At 37.3% G+C, this 18,315-nt stretch overlaps 1 protein-coding gene across 1 annotated transcript in view; it reads left to right on the plus strand.

Moving 5' to 3' along the window:
• Positions 1–18,315, plus strand: part of LOC120882546 (ATP-binding cassette sub-family A member 3-like) — a 229,630-nt gene that overhangs the window by 21,892 nt on the left and 189,423 nt on the right. The window contains exon 5 of the mRNA XM_040266561.1: positions 7,697–7,956. Within this exon, the coding sequence (XP_040122495.1) occupies positions 7,697–7,956 (260 nt within the window). The remainder of the gene's footprint in view (positions 1–7,696; positions 7,957–18,315) is intronic.

An 18,315-nucleotide genomic window follows, 5' to 3' on the forward strand; every position in this document is an offset into this window, starting at 1 on the left:
GAGACACAGATGTATAGAACGGACTTTTGGACTCTGAGGGAGAGGGAGAGGGTGGGATGATTTGGGAGAATGGCACTGAAACATGTATACTATCAGATAAGAAACGAATCACCAGTCTATGTTTGATACAGGATACAGGATGCTTGGGGCTAGTGCATGGCGGTGATCCAGAGAGATGATATGGGGTGGGAGGTGGGAGGGGGGTTCAGGATGGGGAACTCATGTACACCCGTGGCTGATTCACGTCAATGTATGGCAAAACCAATACAGTATTGTAAAGTAAAATAAAGTAAAAATTAAAATAATAAAACCTACTATAAAGAAAGAAAAATTAGACAGATTTCACCTATTGAATGGTACCGCATAGCAAATTAATATTAAAAACTAATATGAAGAGATATTCTCCTTGTAAATGACATTATAGTATAGTGACTGGGAGTCAAGTGATTTGATGTTTCTTCTCAGACTCTGTTAGTCAGTACCTTTATGAGCTTAACCACTCTGGACCAAGTTTCTAAAGGTGAAAAATGAGTTTTTGGAGTAAGTGACCTTTTAAATCCCCATCAACAGTAAAAATCTATGGTATTAATTATTAGGATCTGGACCAGTTAAATCAGCTAAGTGGTAGAAGAGATGATCAGAATTAGTTCAGTGAAATTTGAAAGTGATATTTACAAAAATTATAATAAGAGTATTTAAACATGAGAACCATTTTCTTAAGTGCACAACAAAGGTATATTATTGTGTAGCAGATCTTCAGAACTATTTAATATTGCAAAAATAAAGCCCTGCATCAATTAAGCAACAACTCCTCATTTTCCCCTCCTTCCAGCCTTGGAGACCACCATTCTATTTTCTGTTTCTATGAGTTTGACTACTCCAGATACTTCATTTAAGTGGAATCATGCATTAATTGTATTTTTGTGCATAATGTCCTCAAGATTTATCCATCTTGTAGCATATAACAGAATTTTCTTCTTTTTCAAGGCTGAATAATATTCCATCATAGGTCATTTCAGTTCAGTTGCTCAGTCATGTCCAACTCTTTGTGACCCCATGGGCTGCAGCATGCCAGGCTTCCCTGTCCATCACCAACTTCTGGAGCTTGCTCAAACTCATGTCCAGAAAGTCAGTGATGTCATTCAACCATCTCATCCTCCATCATCTCCTCTTCCTGCCTTCAATCTTTCCCAGCATCAGGGTCTTTTCAAATGAATCAGTTCTTCACATCAGGTGGCCAAAGTACTGGGGCTTCAGCTTTAGCATCAGTCCTTCCAACGAATATTCAAGACTGATTTCCTTTAGGATTGACTGGTTTGATCTCCTTGCAGTCCAAGGGACTCTCAAGAATCTTCTCCAACACACAGTTCAAAAGCATCAGTTCTTCAGCACTCAGCTTTCTTTATAGTCCAACTCTCACATCCATACATGACTACTGGAAAAACCATAGCTTTGATTAGATGGATCTTTGTTGGCAAAGTAATGTCTCTGCTTTTTAATATGCTGTCTAGGTTGGTCACAGCTTTTCTTTCAAGGAACAAGCATCTTTTAATTTCATGGCTGTTGTTGCCATCTGCAGGGATTTTGGAGCCCAAGAAAATAGTCTGTCATTGTTTCCCCACCTATTTGCCATGAAGTGATGGGATCAGATGCCATGATCTTAGTCTTTTGAATGCTGGGTTTTAAGCCAGCTTTTTCATTCTCCTCTTTCACTTTCATCAAGAGGCTCTTTAGTTCGTCTTTGCTTTCTGCCATAAGGGTGGTGTCATCTGCATATCTGAGATTATTAATATTTCTCCTGGCAATCTTAATTCCAGCTTTGCTTCATCCAGCCTGGCATTTTGCATGATTCACTCTGCATAGAAACTAAATAAGCCTGGTTTCAACGTACAGCCTTGATGTACTCCTTTCCCAATTTGGAACCAGTCTATTGTTCCATGTACTGTTCTAACCAATGCTTCTTGACTGAATACAGATTTCTCTGGAGGCAGGTAAAGTGGCCTGGTATTCCCATCTCTTGAAGAATTTTCCACAGTTTGTTGTGATCCACACAGTCAAAGGTTTTGACATAGTCAATAAAGCAGAAATAGATGTTTTTGTGGAACTCTCTTGCTTTCAATGATCCAGTGAATGTTGGCAATTTGGTCTCTGGTTCCTCTGCCTTTTCTAAATCCAGCTTGAACTTCTGGAAGTTCATGGTTCACCTACTGTTGAAGCCTGACTCGGAAAATTTTGAGCATTACTTTGCTAGTGTGTGAGATGGGTGCAATTGTGCGGGAGTTTGAGCATTCTTTGGCATTGCCTTTCTTTGGGATTGGAATGAAAACTGACCTTTTCCAGTCCTGTGGCCACTGCTGAGTTTTCCAAATTTGCTGGCATATTGAGTGCAGCACTTTCACAGCATCATCTTTCAGGATTTGAAATAACTCCACTGGAATTCCATCACCTCCACTAGCTTTGTTTGTAGTGATGCTCCCTAAGGCCCACTTGACTTCACATTCCAGGATGTCTGGCTCTAGGTAAGTGATCACACCATTGTGCTTTTATGGGTCAAGATCTTTCTTGTATAGTTTTTTTCTGTGTATTCTTGCCACCTTTTCTTAATATCTTCTGCTTCTTTTATGTCCATACCATTTCTGTCCTTTATTGAGCCCATCTTTGCATGAAATGTTTCCTTGGTGTCTCTAATTTTCTTGAAGAGATCTCTAGTCTTTCCTTTTCTATTGGTTTCCTTTGTTTCTTTCCACTTGCTGTTCTTTGGAACTTTGCATTCAGATGGGTATATCTCTCCTTTTCTCCTTTGCCTTTCACTTCTCTTTTTTTCTCAGCTATTCATAAGGCCTCCTCAGACAAACATTTTGCCCTTTTGCATTTCTTTTTCTTAGGGATGGTATTAGGCTACCACCTCCTGTACAATATCATGAACCTCCATCCGTAGTTCTTTAGGCACTCTGTCTATCAGATCTAATCCCTTGAATCTATTTGTCACTTCCACTGTATAATTGTAAGGGATTTGATTTAGCTCATACACTAATGGTCTAGTGGTTTTCCCTACTTTCTTCAATTTAAGTCTGAATTTTGCAATAAGATATTCATGATCTGAGCCACAGTCAGCTCCTGGTCTTGCTTTTGCTGACTCTATAGAACTTCTCCATCTTTGACTGCAAAGAATATAATTAATCTGATTCAGGTATTGATCATGGGGTAATGTCCACATGTAGAGTTGTTGTCTCTTGTGTTGTTGGAAGAGGATTATTGTTATTATCAGTACATTCTCTTGGCAAAACTCTGTTAGCTTTTGCCTTGCTTCATTTTGTACTCTGAGGCCAAATTTGCCTGTTACTCCAGGTATCTCTTGACTTCCTACATTTACATTCCAGTCTCCTATGATGAAAAGGACATCTTTTTTTGGTGTTAGTTCTAGAAGGTCTTGTAGGTCATCATAGAACATTTCAACTTCAGCTTGTTTGGCATTGGGGTGTATATATATATATATATATACAAACACATGCCACAGTTGGTTTATCCATTTATCTATCAAAGAACATTTAGGTTGCTTTCATCTCTTGGCTATTGTGAATAATGCTACAATGAATATGTGTGTGCAGATATTTCATTGAGATCTTCTTTTGAATTCTTTATATATTCCAAAAAATGTAATTATTGGATTTTATGGCAATTATTTGTAATATTTTGAGAAACCTCCATCCTGTTTTCCATTGCAAGTGCACTGTTTTATATTTCTACCAGTAGTTCACAAGGATTTCAACTGCCTTACCTCTTCACCAAAATTTGTTATTTTCTCTGTTTTTGGATGTGGCCATCTTGACAGGTGTGAGGTGGCATCTTGTGGTTTTGATACATATTTCCCTGATGATTAGTGAATTTGATGATTTTTTTATTTGCTTTTTGTCCCCTTGTATATTTTTTGAAGAAATGTCTGTTCAAGTCATTCATGTTTTTTAATATGGTTGTTTAGTTGTTGTTCAGTTTTAGAAGTTCTTTATATATTCTGAATATTAGCCCTTTATAAATTTTATGATTTATAATTATTTTCTCCCATTTCATTAGTTGTCTTTTCATTCTGTTGATTGTTCCCTTTGCTGTGGAAACATTTTTAAGTGTGATGGAGTCTACTTTGTTTATTTTTGCTTGTCCAGGTGCTTTTGATGTCATGTCTGAGAAATCATCACCAAATCCAATGTCATGAATAATTTGCCCTTTGTTTTCTTCTGAACATCCGCTGGATCATGGAAAAAGCAAGAGAGTTCCAGAAAAACATCTATTTCTGCTTTATTGACTATGCCAAAGCCTTTGACTGTATGGATCACAATAAACTGTGGAAAATTCTGAGAGAGATGGGAATACCAGACCACCTAACCTGCCTCTTGAGAAATCTGTATGCAGGTCAGGAAGCAACAGTTAGAACTGGACATGGAACAACAGACTGGTTCCAAATAGGAAAAGGAGTATGTCAAGGCTGTATATTGTCACCCTGCTTATTTAACTTCTATGCAGAGTACATCATGAGAAATGCTGGACTGGAAGAAACACAAGCTGGAATCAAGATTGCTGGGAGAAATATCAATAACCTCAGATATGCAGATGACACCACCCTTATGGCAGAAAATGAAGAGAAACTAAAAAGCCTGTTGAAGAAAGTGAAAGAGGAGAGTGAAAAAGTTGGCTTAAAGCTCAACATTCAGAAAACGAAGATCATGGCATCCAGTCCCATCACTTCATGGGAAATAGATGGGGAAACAGTGTCAAACTTTATCTTTTTGGGCTCCAAAATCACTGCAGATGGTGAATGCAGCCATGAAATTAAAAGACGCTTACTCCTTGGAAGAAAAGTTATGACCAACCTAGATAGCATATTCAAAAGCAGAGACATTACTTTTCCGCCTAAGGTCCGTCTAGTCAAGGCTATGGCTTTTCCTGTGGTCATGTGTGGATGTGAGAGTTGGACTGTGAAGAAGGCTGAGTGCTGAAGAATTAATGCTTTTGAACTGTGGTGTTGGAGAAGACTCTTGAGAGTCCCTTGGACTGCAAGGAGATCCAACCAGTCCATTCTGGAGATCAGCCCTGGGATTTCTTTGGAAGGAATGATGCTAAAGCTGAAACTCCGGTACTTTGGCCACCTCATGTAAAGAGTTGACTCATTGGAAAAGACTCTGATGCTGGGAGGGATTGGGGGCAGGAGGAGAAGGGGACGACAGAGGATGAGATGGCTGGATGGCATCACTGACTCGATGGACGTGAGTCTGAGTGAACTCCGGGAGTTGGTGATGGACAGGGAGGCCTGGCGTGCTGCGATTCATGGGGTCGCAAAGAGTCGGACGTGACTGAGAAACTGAACTGAACTGAACTGATGAGTTTTACAACGTCAGGTCTTGTGTTTAGGTATTCAATCCATTTTCACTTAATTTTTGATTATGGTATAAGGTAAGGATCCAGATTCATTTTTTTTGCTTGTGGACTTCCAGTTTATCCAACACCATTTCTTTTGAAGAGACTGTATTTTTTTCCCAATGCCCGTAGCAAAGATCATTTGACCATATATGAGAGTTTATTTCTGGGTCATCTGTTGTTTTTCATTTGTCTCTATGTCTGTCTTTATGCCAGTACCATACTCTTGATTACTGTAACTTCCTAATATATTTTAAAATCAGGACATATGAGTCCTCCAGCTTACAAGAACAAGTGTTTTTCTTGCTCAGGATTATTTTGGCTACTCAGAATCTTTTGCAATTTCATATGGATTTTAGGATTTTTGTCTATTTCTATAAAATGCATTTGGGGTTTTGATAGAGGTTATATTGAATCTGCAGATAACTCTTGATTAGTATGAGTATTGTCTTCCAATTCATGAACACAGGATATCTTTTAATTTATTTGTGTCTTCTTTATTAATTTCAGGAATGCTTTGTAGTTTTCAGTGTACAAGTAATTTACCTCTTTGGTTAAGTTTCTTCCTATGTATTTTATTCTTTTCAATGCTATTGTAAATGGAATTATGTCATATCTTGTTTTAAGCTTAATTTCTATGCGTGTATCTGGCATAGAAAAGTATATCTGGTGTTTTTCTTTCTGGCTTACTTCACTCTGTATTATAGGCTCCAGTTTCATCCACCTCATTAGAACTGATTCAAATGTATTCTTTTTAATGGCTGAGTAATACTCCATTGTGTATATGTACCACAGCTTTCTTATCCATTCATTTGCTGATGGACATCTAGGTTGTTTCCATGTCCTGGCTATTATAAACAGTGCTGCGATGAACATTGGGGTACACGTGTCTCTTTCACTTCTGGTTTCCTCAGTGTGTATGCCCAGTAGTGGGATTGCTGGGTCATAAGGCAGTTCTATTTCCAGATTTTTAAGGAATCTCTCCACTGCTATTATTCTCCATAGTGGCTGTACTAGTTTGCATTCCCACCAACAGTGTAAGAGTGTTCCCTTTTCTCCACACCCTCTCCAGCATTTATTGTTTGTAGATTTTGGATCCCAGCCATTCTGACTGGCATGAAATGGTACCTCATTGTGGTTTTGATTTGCATTTTTCTGATAATGAGTGATGTTGAGCATCTTTTCATGTGTTTGCTAGCCATCTGTATGTCTTCTTTGGAGAAATGTCTATTTAGTTCTTTGGCCCACTTTTGGATTGGATCGTTTATTTTTCTGGAATTGAGCTGCAGGTATTGCTTGTATATTTTTGAGATTAGTTCTTTGTCAGTTGCTTCATTTGCTATTATTTTCTCCCATCCTGAAGGCTGTCTTTCACCTTGCTTATAGTTTCCTTTGTTATGCAGAAGCTTTTAAGTTTTATTAGGTCCCATATTTTTGCTTTTATTTCCAATATTCTGGGAGGTGGGTCATAGAGGATCCTGCTGTGATTTATGTCGGAGAGTGTTTTGCCTATGTTCTCCTCTAGGAGTTTTATAGTTTTGGGTCTTACGTTTAGATCTTTAATCCATTTTGAGTTTATACAGTATACTAATGCATATATATGGAATTTAGAAAGATGGTGATGATAACCCTGTATGTGAGACAGCAAAAGAGACACAGATGTACAGAACAGTCTTTTGGACTCTGTGAGAAAGGGAGAAGGTGGGATGATTTGGGAGAATGGCATTGAAACATGTATAATATCATATAAGAAATGAATCGCCAGTTCAGGTTCGATGCAGGATACAGGATGTTTGGGGCTGGTGCACTGGGATGACCCAGAGGGATGGTACAGGGAAGGAGGTGGGAGGAGGGTTCAGGATGGGGAACACATGTACACCCATGGCAGACTCATATTGATGTATGGCAAAACTGATACAATATTGTAAAGTAATTAGCCTGCTATTAAAATAAATAAGATTAAATTTAAAAAATAAATAAAAAATAGAATAAATTTTTAAAAAAGAAGAAGAAAAGTATATCTGATATTTCCTTGAATTCTCATTTTTTTTGACTGATAATATTACATAAACCAACTGTAACATTTGGATGCAAGTATTTTAGTTTGGGGAAGGTGGTAATGCAATTCCATGCTATTTATTATCTCTTTATATTCCAAACTATTATAAGTTATGTGTATTTGCTTTGTTTTATGAGTTAAAAACTTAGAATTACCTGAATTGCCTTCTGTGTTTGCCTTGCTGTTTCCTAATATACTAAACTTGGCAATCTTTGTTTTTTCACTTAGAGTACTACAAAGACGGATTCCTGCTTGTGCAGCATGCCTTAGATAAGGCCATCATTGTGTACCATAATGGCAGAGCTGCGGAAATGCTATTTGAAAATGTCATCATTTTTGTTGGCAGATTTCCATACCCTGCTTATTATAAAGATCAATTTTTTTTAACTTTTTTATCTCTCTTCCCTTTAGCAGTTTTACTTATATTTTCTCTAACTGAACTTACTCTTATCAGGACCATTGTTATGGAAAAGGAAACCAGATTAAAGGTAAATTCACTTTCTTTGTTTCATTTTGGGCCTGTGGAACAGATTTGTGCATAGATTTGGACTATGTCTATACATTTGTTACTAATGAATGATTATAACACTATAGCAATATACAAATATAGATTGGGCATAGAATATATATACTGTGTCATTTGTCAGTTTGCTGGTGTTTTTCTTTTATCTAAATTCTTGATCTGGCTTATAATTTTATTGACTATTCAATAAGAATATTGTGAAGAGAAATCATATATTAAATATCCTGAATCTTCTTTGGAATAAAATGAACAAAAAAGAAATAATCATACAAGGTTATAAATTATGACCCTAATATATACTTCAATTCCAAGATTTGAGGATCTTTTTAATATCAAGTCAAATCAAGATCATATTATAAAGAGCAGTGGCTCTAAAGTCAGAGAGAAAGCCATTAATTTATCCATCTATCCATTAATTTGCAACCCTGTACTGTAGCCTACCATGCTGCTCTGCCCATGGGATTCTCCAGGCAAGTATACTGGAGTGGGTTGCCATGTGCTGCTGCTAAGTTGCTTCAGTCGTGTCCAAATCTGTGTAACCCCATAGACGGCAGCCCACCAGGCTCCCCCGTCTCTGGGATTCTCCAGGCAAGAACACTGGAGTGGGTTGCCATTTCCTTCTCCAATGCATGAAAGTGAAAAGTGAAAGTGAAGTCGCTCAGTTGTGTCCGACTCCTAGCGACCCCATGGACTGCAGCCCACCAGGCTCCTCCATCCATGGGATTTTCCAGACAAGAGTACTGGAGTGGGGTGCCATCGCCTTCTCCAGGGTTGCCATGTATCACCCTCTAAATCACCCAGGCTTGAAACCTAAGTCTTATCAGTGTAGTATAGAATGTGTAGCACCTGAGTACTGCCATTTCCTACCCCTATAACTTTTGGGTAACTTTCTTAACTTCTCTGGGCCTCATTTGTAAAATGGAGGTAAAAATACTCTTACCACATAGAGTTGTGTGATAATTAAAGAGATCTTAATTGTTAGCACATAGGAAATATTATGTAGCTATCAACGGTTAGTTATCTTTCCATTCCCTTTGTCCCGTGTGTGCAGCGTGTGTCAACCAGCATACATTCTGTTCCTTTCTCTCCATTTTTGGAAATGTCATTTTCTACTGCAAGCTCTTGTTAATTTTTCATCATCTAGCCATTTCCCTGACTACCACATATTTTTCTCTTTTTTCCTACTTAGTGAATAATCTCCTTGAAATCTATTTTCAACTTTAAACTTCAGCTTGCTAATTTTTTTTCTGTGTCTCCAGGACCTGTTAACACAAATGTTGATCATGTAGTTTAAATTATTTGTTATTTAATTTCTCATTTAAAAACTTGAATTAAAATAAATACATACCAATGTGTACAGATTTTTGAAACATGAACTCACAAGTACTGTTCCAGCCAAGATATAGAATATTGCCTGTAATCTGAACACCTCTTCGCATCCCATCTAAATAACTACATCTCTCTTCTCTAAAAATAGTTACTATTTAAATTCTAAAATTGTATATTATTGTTGCCTGGTTTAAATACTTTATTTAAATAGAACCATATAATAGCCGTTCTTTTGTTTCGGGAGCTATTGACGTTTTCTGTATAGATGCAATGTGGCCATTTTCATTGTTGTGTGTTACACTTTATGACTATACCACAGTTTGTCACTATTGCTGATGAATATTTAGCTGTTCAAGTATTGGCCTATTACAGTAAACCAATGTGAATATTTCTTTTTAATGAAGCTGTAGGTTTATTCAATAACAGTTGAGAAGCCCCCAATATAATGTTAAATGAAAAAAAGCATATCCTGAAACAATGCAGATATCCCATTTTTGCAAAAAGCATGTGTATCAGAGGAAAAAATATATATGCTAATATATTAGCAATAGTTTTTCTCTCAGTGAAATATTCCCTTTTATACTTTTTTATTTTAAATTTATTTATTTTTTATTGAAGGATATATTTTGGTGAAGATGTGCACATTTTTCTGTTGGATATATACCTAAGATTAAGATTGGTAGAGTATAAAATATACATATTTTCAACCTTGTTAAATAAAGTGAATTTTTTTCTAAAGTTTGTGCCAATTCATTCTCTTATCAATAATGTAAGAGAGTTACTCTTGTTCCATAAGTATGCCAACAATTGGTAGTATTAGCCTTTTAAACTTTCAACCATTCTGGAAAGGGTATAGTGGTAAACTCATTGTGATTTTAATTTGCCTTGTTAACTAATGATGTTGAACACTTTTTTACATGCTTTTTGGCTACATGGATATTCTCTTTTGTGAAGTGAACCCACTTTTCTGTTGGGTTGTGTCTTTTCTCATTGCTTTTCATTGATTCTTTATATATTTTGGATACAAGCTCTTTATGTGATGTATGTATTGCAAGTATGTTCTCCCAACCTGTAACTTGCTTTAATGGTGTCTTTGGCTTGTAAAAGTTCTGAATTTTAAAGTAATAAAGTCTTTTCCTTTATGATTCCTGCTTTCTGTGGCCAGTTTTTGCTGGCTGAGTTTCCCTACATTCTCTTCCTTGTTGTTCTTTAGACCTTTTTTTCTAATCTTTGCACATAAGCCTCTAAATTTAAGTCAAATCAACTTTTGTTACAACCTATAAGTTTAAATACAATGTTTTCTTTATCATATATTTCATAATAGTTTCTAATTTCTTTGTTAATTTTTTCTTTGACCCATAGGACATTTATAAAATTTCAAGGACCATTATAAGTTTAAAATAGTGTTACAAGTTGCTTTTTAAGGATCAAAAGCTAGCAGTTTGTTAAGATCCTGATGTATCTTCATAATAGCAATAGAAGTCACCACTATTAGTTGATGTGGTTGAAATAAAGAAATCTTCACAGATATCAATGAAAGGTATAGGTAATCTTTCCCTAAAGAGGACATTCAAGTAACATACACCCACACTTACTAAATCATTAACCTCTGTTTTGGAAGCCAGAGAAAATACAATTCTCAGACCATTCTATGAGAAGAATGAAAATGTTTCTTGAATGTTTGTAATCTGTAATTTGATCAAGGATCATTCAGCAGATTTTGAAGCTCACAATTGTGAACTTAATAGAACAGAGTGGTTTTTAATGTGTTTAAAAAACACAATAACATACTAGGTGCCAGTCTTTTATTTCAGTTTTTAAAAATTTTATTGAAACATGCTTTATGGACTAGAATATAGCCAATTTTAACAAATGTTATGTTATCACATGTGCACTGAAAAACAATGTGTGCTGAGCATTAAAAGGGTGCAGTTTTCTGTACATATTACATCAATTTTGTTATTCACATTGTTCATGTTCATGTTTTATCTATTAGTTGTTATCAGTTACTGTGAGAAGTATAGTAAATATCTACCTTTATGTTTATTATTATTATTTTTTTACTTTAAAATATTGTATTGGTTTTGCCATACATCAACATGAATCCACCATGGGTGTACACATGTTCCCCATTATTTTTAAATATTTATGTATTTTTAATTGATTGATGATTGGTTTATAATATTGGTTCAATTTCTGTTTTACATCAACATAAATTAACCATAGGTGTACATATGTCCTCTCCCTCTTGAATCTCCCTCCAACCTCCCACCCATTCCCACCCCTCTAAGTTGAGTTGTCTAATTTTTCCTTTTAATTATCAGTTTTAGCTTTATACATGTTGATGTTACATGTAGGGGACCCAGTACATGGGATTTGCTTATTTTCACCTGTTTTGCATGACTTGACTTATTTCTTTGCAGAGACCCTGTCCACCAATGTTATCACCTTGTCTTCTGTTAATAACATTGCTGGTTGTTTTAAACTCCCTTCTAAGGAACAGGGTTTGGAATGGCAAATATTATTCCTGCATTGGGAGCTAGTTCTATTCATTTCTGGGCTCAAAGAAAGAGCTTGTGTCATGGAATGAGGGATCTTTCATCAACAGTGGCTTCATGGAATCTTCAGGTCACCCAACTCAGAAACTCAGGGAAGTTGTCAACCAGACGACTGAACTTTGACCATGGAGTGAAGAGATAATAAAGAGTTGACATCAATAAATCTCATTGCCTGTCTCCCTGCAGTGGACTAACTTAAGGCCTGATGCTTCCATTTGACTTAGTGGAATAATAGCATTTGAATACATTTCTTTTTATCAGCCTGTGGCCAGTGTGCTAAACACATTACATCCAATTTTTTTCTCTCCTTCACATCTTAATTCGCTCATTCTTGCTATTCTATGAATGAACCTCCTGATAAAGTCTTAGCATGTAAGCTTTGCTTAGGCTGTATTTTTCAGTCCTTCCAGGCTGAAGTACTTTTTTGTTAGGTGTGTGTGTATTTCTAATGGCTATCTCTTCCAACTTGTTTAAAGATTTTGTTGTTGTTGTTCAGTTGCTCAGTTGTGTCTGACTCTTTGTGATCTAAATAGACCGCAATATGCCAGGCTTCCCTGTCCTTCATCATCTCCCAGAGTTTGCTCAAACACATAGCTACTGAGTCGGTGATGCTATCCAACCATCTTGTCCTCTGTCGTCCACTTCTCTTCATGCCTTCAATTTTTCCCAGCATCAGGGTCTTTTCCAATGAGTCAGTTTTTCCCATCAGGTGGCAAGAGCATTGGAGCTTCAGCTCCAGCATTAGTCCTTTCAGTGAATATTCACAGTTGATTTCCTTTAGGATTGACTAGTTCGATCTCCTTACTGTCCAAGGAACTCTCAAGTGTCTTTTCTAACACCACAGTTCAAAGGCATCAATTTTTTGGCCCTAAGCCCTTTTTAATGTCCAGCTCTCACATCTGTACCTGACTACTGGAAAAACCATAGCTTTGACTATACACAACTTTGTCAGCAGAGTAATGTCTCTGCTTTTTAATATGCTGTCCAGGTTTGTCATAGCTTTTTTTTCCAAGGAGCAAGTGCCTTTTAATTTTATGGCTGCAGTCACTGTCCACAGTGATTTTGGAGCCCAAGAGAAAAAAGTCTGTCACTGTTTCATTGTTTCCTCATCTGTTTGCTATGAAGTGATGGGACAGGATGTCATGATGTTCATTTTGAATGTTGAGTTTTAAGCAAGCTCTTTCACTCCCTTCTTTCACTTTCATCATGGGGCTCTTTATTCCCTCTTTGCTTTCTGCCATAATGGTGGTGTTATCTGCATATCTGAAGTTGCTGATATTTCTCCCCACAATCTTGATTCCAGCTTGTGCTTTATCCAGCCTGGCTATTCTCATGATGTACTCTGCATATAAGTTAAATAAGCTGGGTGACAATACTTTCCCAATTTGGAACCAGTCCGTTGTTACTTGTCTGATTCCAATGGTTGTTTCTTGACCTGCATAGAGGTTTCTCAGGAAGCAGGTAAGGTGGTCTGGTAAAATTTAAGAATTTTCCAGTTTGTTGTGATCGAAACAGTCAAGGACTTTAGTGTAGTAGATGTTCTTCTGGAATTCTCTTCCTTTTCCTATGATCCAATGGATGTTTGCAGTTTGATCTCTGGTTCCTCTGCCTTTTTAAATCCAGCTTGTACATGTGGATGTTCTGGGCTCACACACTGTTGAAGTAACTGGAAGGATTTTGAACAATACTTTGCTACCATGTGAAATGAGTGCAGTTGTGCAGTAATTTGAACATTCTTCGACATTTCCCTTATTGGGTATTGAAATAAAAAATGACCTTTTCCAGTCCTGTGGGCACTGCTGAATTTTCCAAATTTGCTGGCATATTGAGCAGCACTTTAACAGCATCATCTTTTAGGATTTGAAATAGCTCAGGTGGAATTTCATCACCTCCACTAGCTTTGTTCATAGTGATGCTTCCTAAGGCCCACTTGACTTCACACTCCAGGATGTTTGGTTCTAGGTGAGTGATCACACCATCATTGTTATCTGGGTCATTAAGATCTTTTTTATATAGTTATTCTATCTATTCTTACCATTTATTCTTATTATCTTCTGCTTCTCTTTGGCCCATACAGTTTCTGTCCTTTATAGTGCATCTCTTTGCATGAAATGTTCCCTTGCTGTCTCTAATTTTCTTTAAGAGCTCTCTAGTCTTTCCCATTCTATTGTTTTCCTCTATTTCTTTGCAATGTTCACTTAAAAAGGACTTCCCTGGTGGCTCAGATGGTAAAGCGTCTGTCTACAATGAGACCTGGGTTCGATCCCTGGGTTGGGAAGATTCCCTGGAGAAGGAAATGGCAACCCACTCCAGTACTTTTGCCTTGAAAATCCCATGGACGGAGGAGCTTGGTGCAGGCTACTATCCATGGGGTCGCAAAGAGTCAAGCACAACTTAGTGACTTCACTTTCACTTTGGGGCTTCCCTGGTGGTGCAGAGGTTAAAGCGTCTGCCTGCATGTGGGTGACCTGGGTTCGATCCCTGGGTCAGGAAGATCCCCTGGAGAAGGAAATGGCAACCCACTCCAGTATTCTTGCCTGAAGAATCCCATGGACGGAGGAGCTTGGTGGGCTACAGTCCACGGGTCGCAAAGAGTTGGACCCGACTGAGCAACTTCAATTTCACTTAAAAAGGCTTCTTATCTCTCCTTGCTATTCTTTGGAACTCTTCATTCAGGTGGTTATATCTTTCTTTTTCTCCTTTGTCTTTCACTTCTTTTTTCAGCTCTTTGTAAGGCCTCCTTGGACAACCATTTTGCCTTTTTACATTTGCTTTTCTTGGGGATGATTTTGATATCTGCATCTTGTACAATGTTATGAACCTCCATCCATAGTTCTTCAGGCACTCTATCAGATCTAATCCCTTGAATCGATTTGTTACTTTCACTGTATAATCAAAAGGAATTTGATTTAGGTCATACCTGAAAGGCTTGGTGGTTTTCTCTATGTTCTTCAATTTAAGTCTGCATTTTGCAATAAAGAGTTTATGATCTGACAAACAAGTCAGCTCTTGGTCTTGTTTTTGCTAAATGTAGAGATCTTCATCTTCAGCTACAAAAAATATAATCAATCTGACTTCAGTATTGACCATCTGGTGATGTCCATGTAGAGTCATCTCTTGTGTTGTTGGAAGAGAGTGTTTGCTATGACCAGTGCATTCTCTTGGGAAAATTCTGTTAGCCTTTGCCTTGCTTCATTTTGTACTCTAAGGCCAAGCCTGCCTGTTACTCCATGTATCTCTTGATGGCCTAGTTTTGCATTCCAGTCCCCTATAATTAAAAGGACATCTTTTTCAGTGTTAGTTCTAGAAGTTCTTGTACGTCTTCACAGAACCATTCAACTTAACTTCTTCATCATTAGTGGTTGGGTCGTAGACTTGGCTTATTGTGATATTGAGTGGTTTGCCTTGGAAATGGACAGAGATCATTCTGTTGTTTTTGAGATTGCACAAAAGTAATCATTTTGATTACTATTTATTCAATTTAACTTTGTTTTCTTATTAGTTGTAATTCTCTGGTAATAAGTTGTGTGATTTTCATGGTTGGTTTGCGTTTATATTATTCACATTTGCCATTTTGTCATATATTTTGCTTCCTCACAATATATTGCTATGATTTTTGGTTAAAAAAGCAATTACATGTCTAAAGATATTTGAATAATAAGGTAGAAGATTTTAAGATTTAAAGAGTAAGGAAAAAGGTTTTATACTTTCTTCAAAATTGGGAAAGGAGTATGTCAAGGCTGTATGTTGTCACCCTGCTTATGTAACTTATATGCAGAGTACATCATGCAAAATACTGGGCTGGATGAATCACAAGCAGGAATCAAGATTGCCAGAAGGAATATCAACAACCTCAAATATGCAGATGCGTTGCTTAGTCACCTCAATCATGTCCAACTCTTTGCGACCCCATGGACCATGGCCTGCCAGGCTCCTCTGTCTATGGGATTCTCCAGGCAAGAATACTGGAGTGGGTTGCCATTTCCTTCTCCATTGATAAAGTATGAAGCAAGTGAAGTGAGTGAAGTGAAGTTGCTCAGTCATGTGACTCTTTGTGACCCCATGGACTGCAGCCCACCAGGCTCCTCCATCCATGGGATTTTCCAGGCAAGAGTACTGGAGTGGATTGCCATTTCCTTCTCCAGACAAATATGCAGATAATACCCCTCTAAAGGCAAAATGTGAAGAGGAACTAGAATCTCTTGTTGAAGATGAAAGAGGAGAGTGAAGCAGCTGGCTTAAAACTCAACATTCACAAAACTAAGATCATGGCATCCAGTCCCATCACTCCATGGCAAATAGATGAGGAAAAAGTGGAAACCGTGGCAGATTTTATTTCCTTGGACTCTAAAATCACTGCAGGTTTTTCCAGCAGTCGTGTACAAATGTGAGAGTTGGACCATAAATAAGGCTGAGCACTGAAGAATTGATGCTTTCGAACTGTGATGTTGGAGAAGACTCTTGGACTATAAGGAGATCAAACCAGTCTTTCCTAAAGGAAATCAACCCTGAATATTCATTGGAAGGACTGATACTGAAGCTGAAGCTCCAATAGTTTGGCCTCCTGATACAGAGAGACAACTCATTTGAAAATACCCTGATACTGGGAAAGATTGAGGGCAGGAGGAGTCAGGAACAACAGAGGATGAGATGGTTGGTTGGCATCACTGACTCAATGGACATGAGTTTGAGCAAACTCCAGGAAACAGTGAAGGAGAGGGAAACCTGTTGTGCTGCAGTCCATGGGGTCACAAAGAGTTGGACACAACTTAGCTACTGAACAACAAATGTCATTCTCATTTCTTGTCTTGTTTTTCCCTTGAGCAGGTCCAGATTCATCTTTATATCTTCTTATATATTCATTCTGCCTGATGGATTTCCTTTTTTATTTTTGGTAATGCTGTTCCTCTGTTGATATATTATTTCAGTTTTGCATGTTTGGCAAGGTTTTTATTTTGCTATCATTTTTGAAAGATACTTAAATTGTGTTAAGAATTCTAAGGTAATGATTTTGCTTGAGTACTTTAATATCTGACCTATCGTCTTGTTGCTTTAAATAAGATGGGTATTTCTGCCCATCTGTACATAATACATCCTTTTTTAATCTCTTTTTAAAGATTTCTTCTTCTTCTTTTTTTCCCCTAGTTTTCAGGAATTTGACTATGGTATGCTTTGGTCTGTTTTTTTCAAGTTTCCTGTGCTTAGATTTCCTGGAGCTTTTTGTATCTGTAGATTAGATTTTAAACTTTTTAGTGTAGATTTATAGATTTTAATATTTTTATTGCTGTTTAACAGTATTACCTGAGTTAATAGTTTCTAACAGCACACATCTTTTATTTCACACTTTTTGTGTGTTGAAGTCAAGGAAGGCTTAGCTGAGTTTTCTGCAAGATTGCAATCAAGGTATTATCCAAGGATATAGACTCACTGGGGCTTTCCAAGTGGCACAGTTGTAAGGAATATGCCTGCCAATGCAGAAGATGCAAGAGATGTGAGTTCAATCCATGGGTTGGGAAAATTCCCTGGAGAAGGAAATGGCAACCCATTCCAGTATTCTTGTCTGGAAAATTCCATGGACAGAGGAGCCTGGTAGGTTATACAGTCCACAGGATTACAAAGAGTTGGACACAACTGAGCACACAGACATGTAAACTCACTGAACCTCAACTAGCAGAAGAATCACTTTTAAGCTTATGTAGTTGTTGGTAGAATTCAATTCCTTATGGTTGTAGTACTGAATATTTTAGTTTTTTTTTTTTGGCTGTGGGCCAGATACTACCCTCAATAATTTGCCTCAATAACGTTAAGTCCTTCTAAAATGGCCAACAGCATCATCAAATTTAGCAAGGGAGAGAGTCTCAGAGTGGGACAAGTGCCATAATCCTATGTAACATAATCACAGAAGTGACATTTAATCACTCTTGCCACATTCTGTTGGTTAAAACAAGTTGCATGACCCATTCATACAAGGGGAGTTCACAAAGAATTGTGAACACCAAAGGGTAGAGACATTAGGCCCAACTCTGAAACTGCATGTCATACCTGGTAAGTTTTTAATTGGAGGTCAGACATTGTAAATATTACTTTGTTGAGACTTGGATTTTTCTGTATTCTATATTCCTCAGTTTTATTTTGAGACTGAGTTAAGTAATCTGGAAACAATATTGTTCTTTGGAGTCTTGCTTTTAAATTTCTAATATGTAGAACAAGACAGGCATTTATTCCAGGACAGCAGGCAACTCACCTGGGGGCAAGTTTGCTCCCAGAGGACATTTGGTAATGTCAAAAGATTTAATTTTCCACAGTTTATTGTGATCCACACAGTCAAAGGCTTTGGCATAGTCAATAAAGCAGAAATAGATGTTTTTGTGGAACTCTCTTGCTTTTTTCATGATCCAGTGGATCTTGGCAATTTGATCTCTGGTTCCTCTGCCTTT

This window comes from Oryx dammah, unplaced genomic scaffold (assembly GCF_014754425.2).
Source record: "Oryx dammah isolate SB20612 unplaced genomic scaffold, SCBI_Odam_1.1 HiC_scaffold_2, whole genome shotgun sequence".
Lineage (NCBI taxonomy): Eukaryota > Metazoa > Chordata > Mammalia > Artiodactyla > Bovidae > Oryx > Oryx dammah.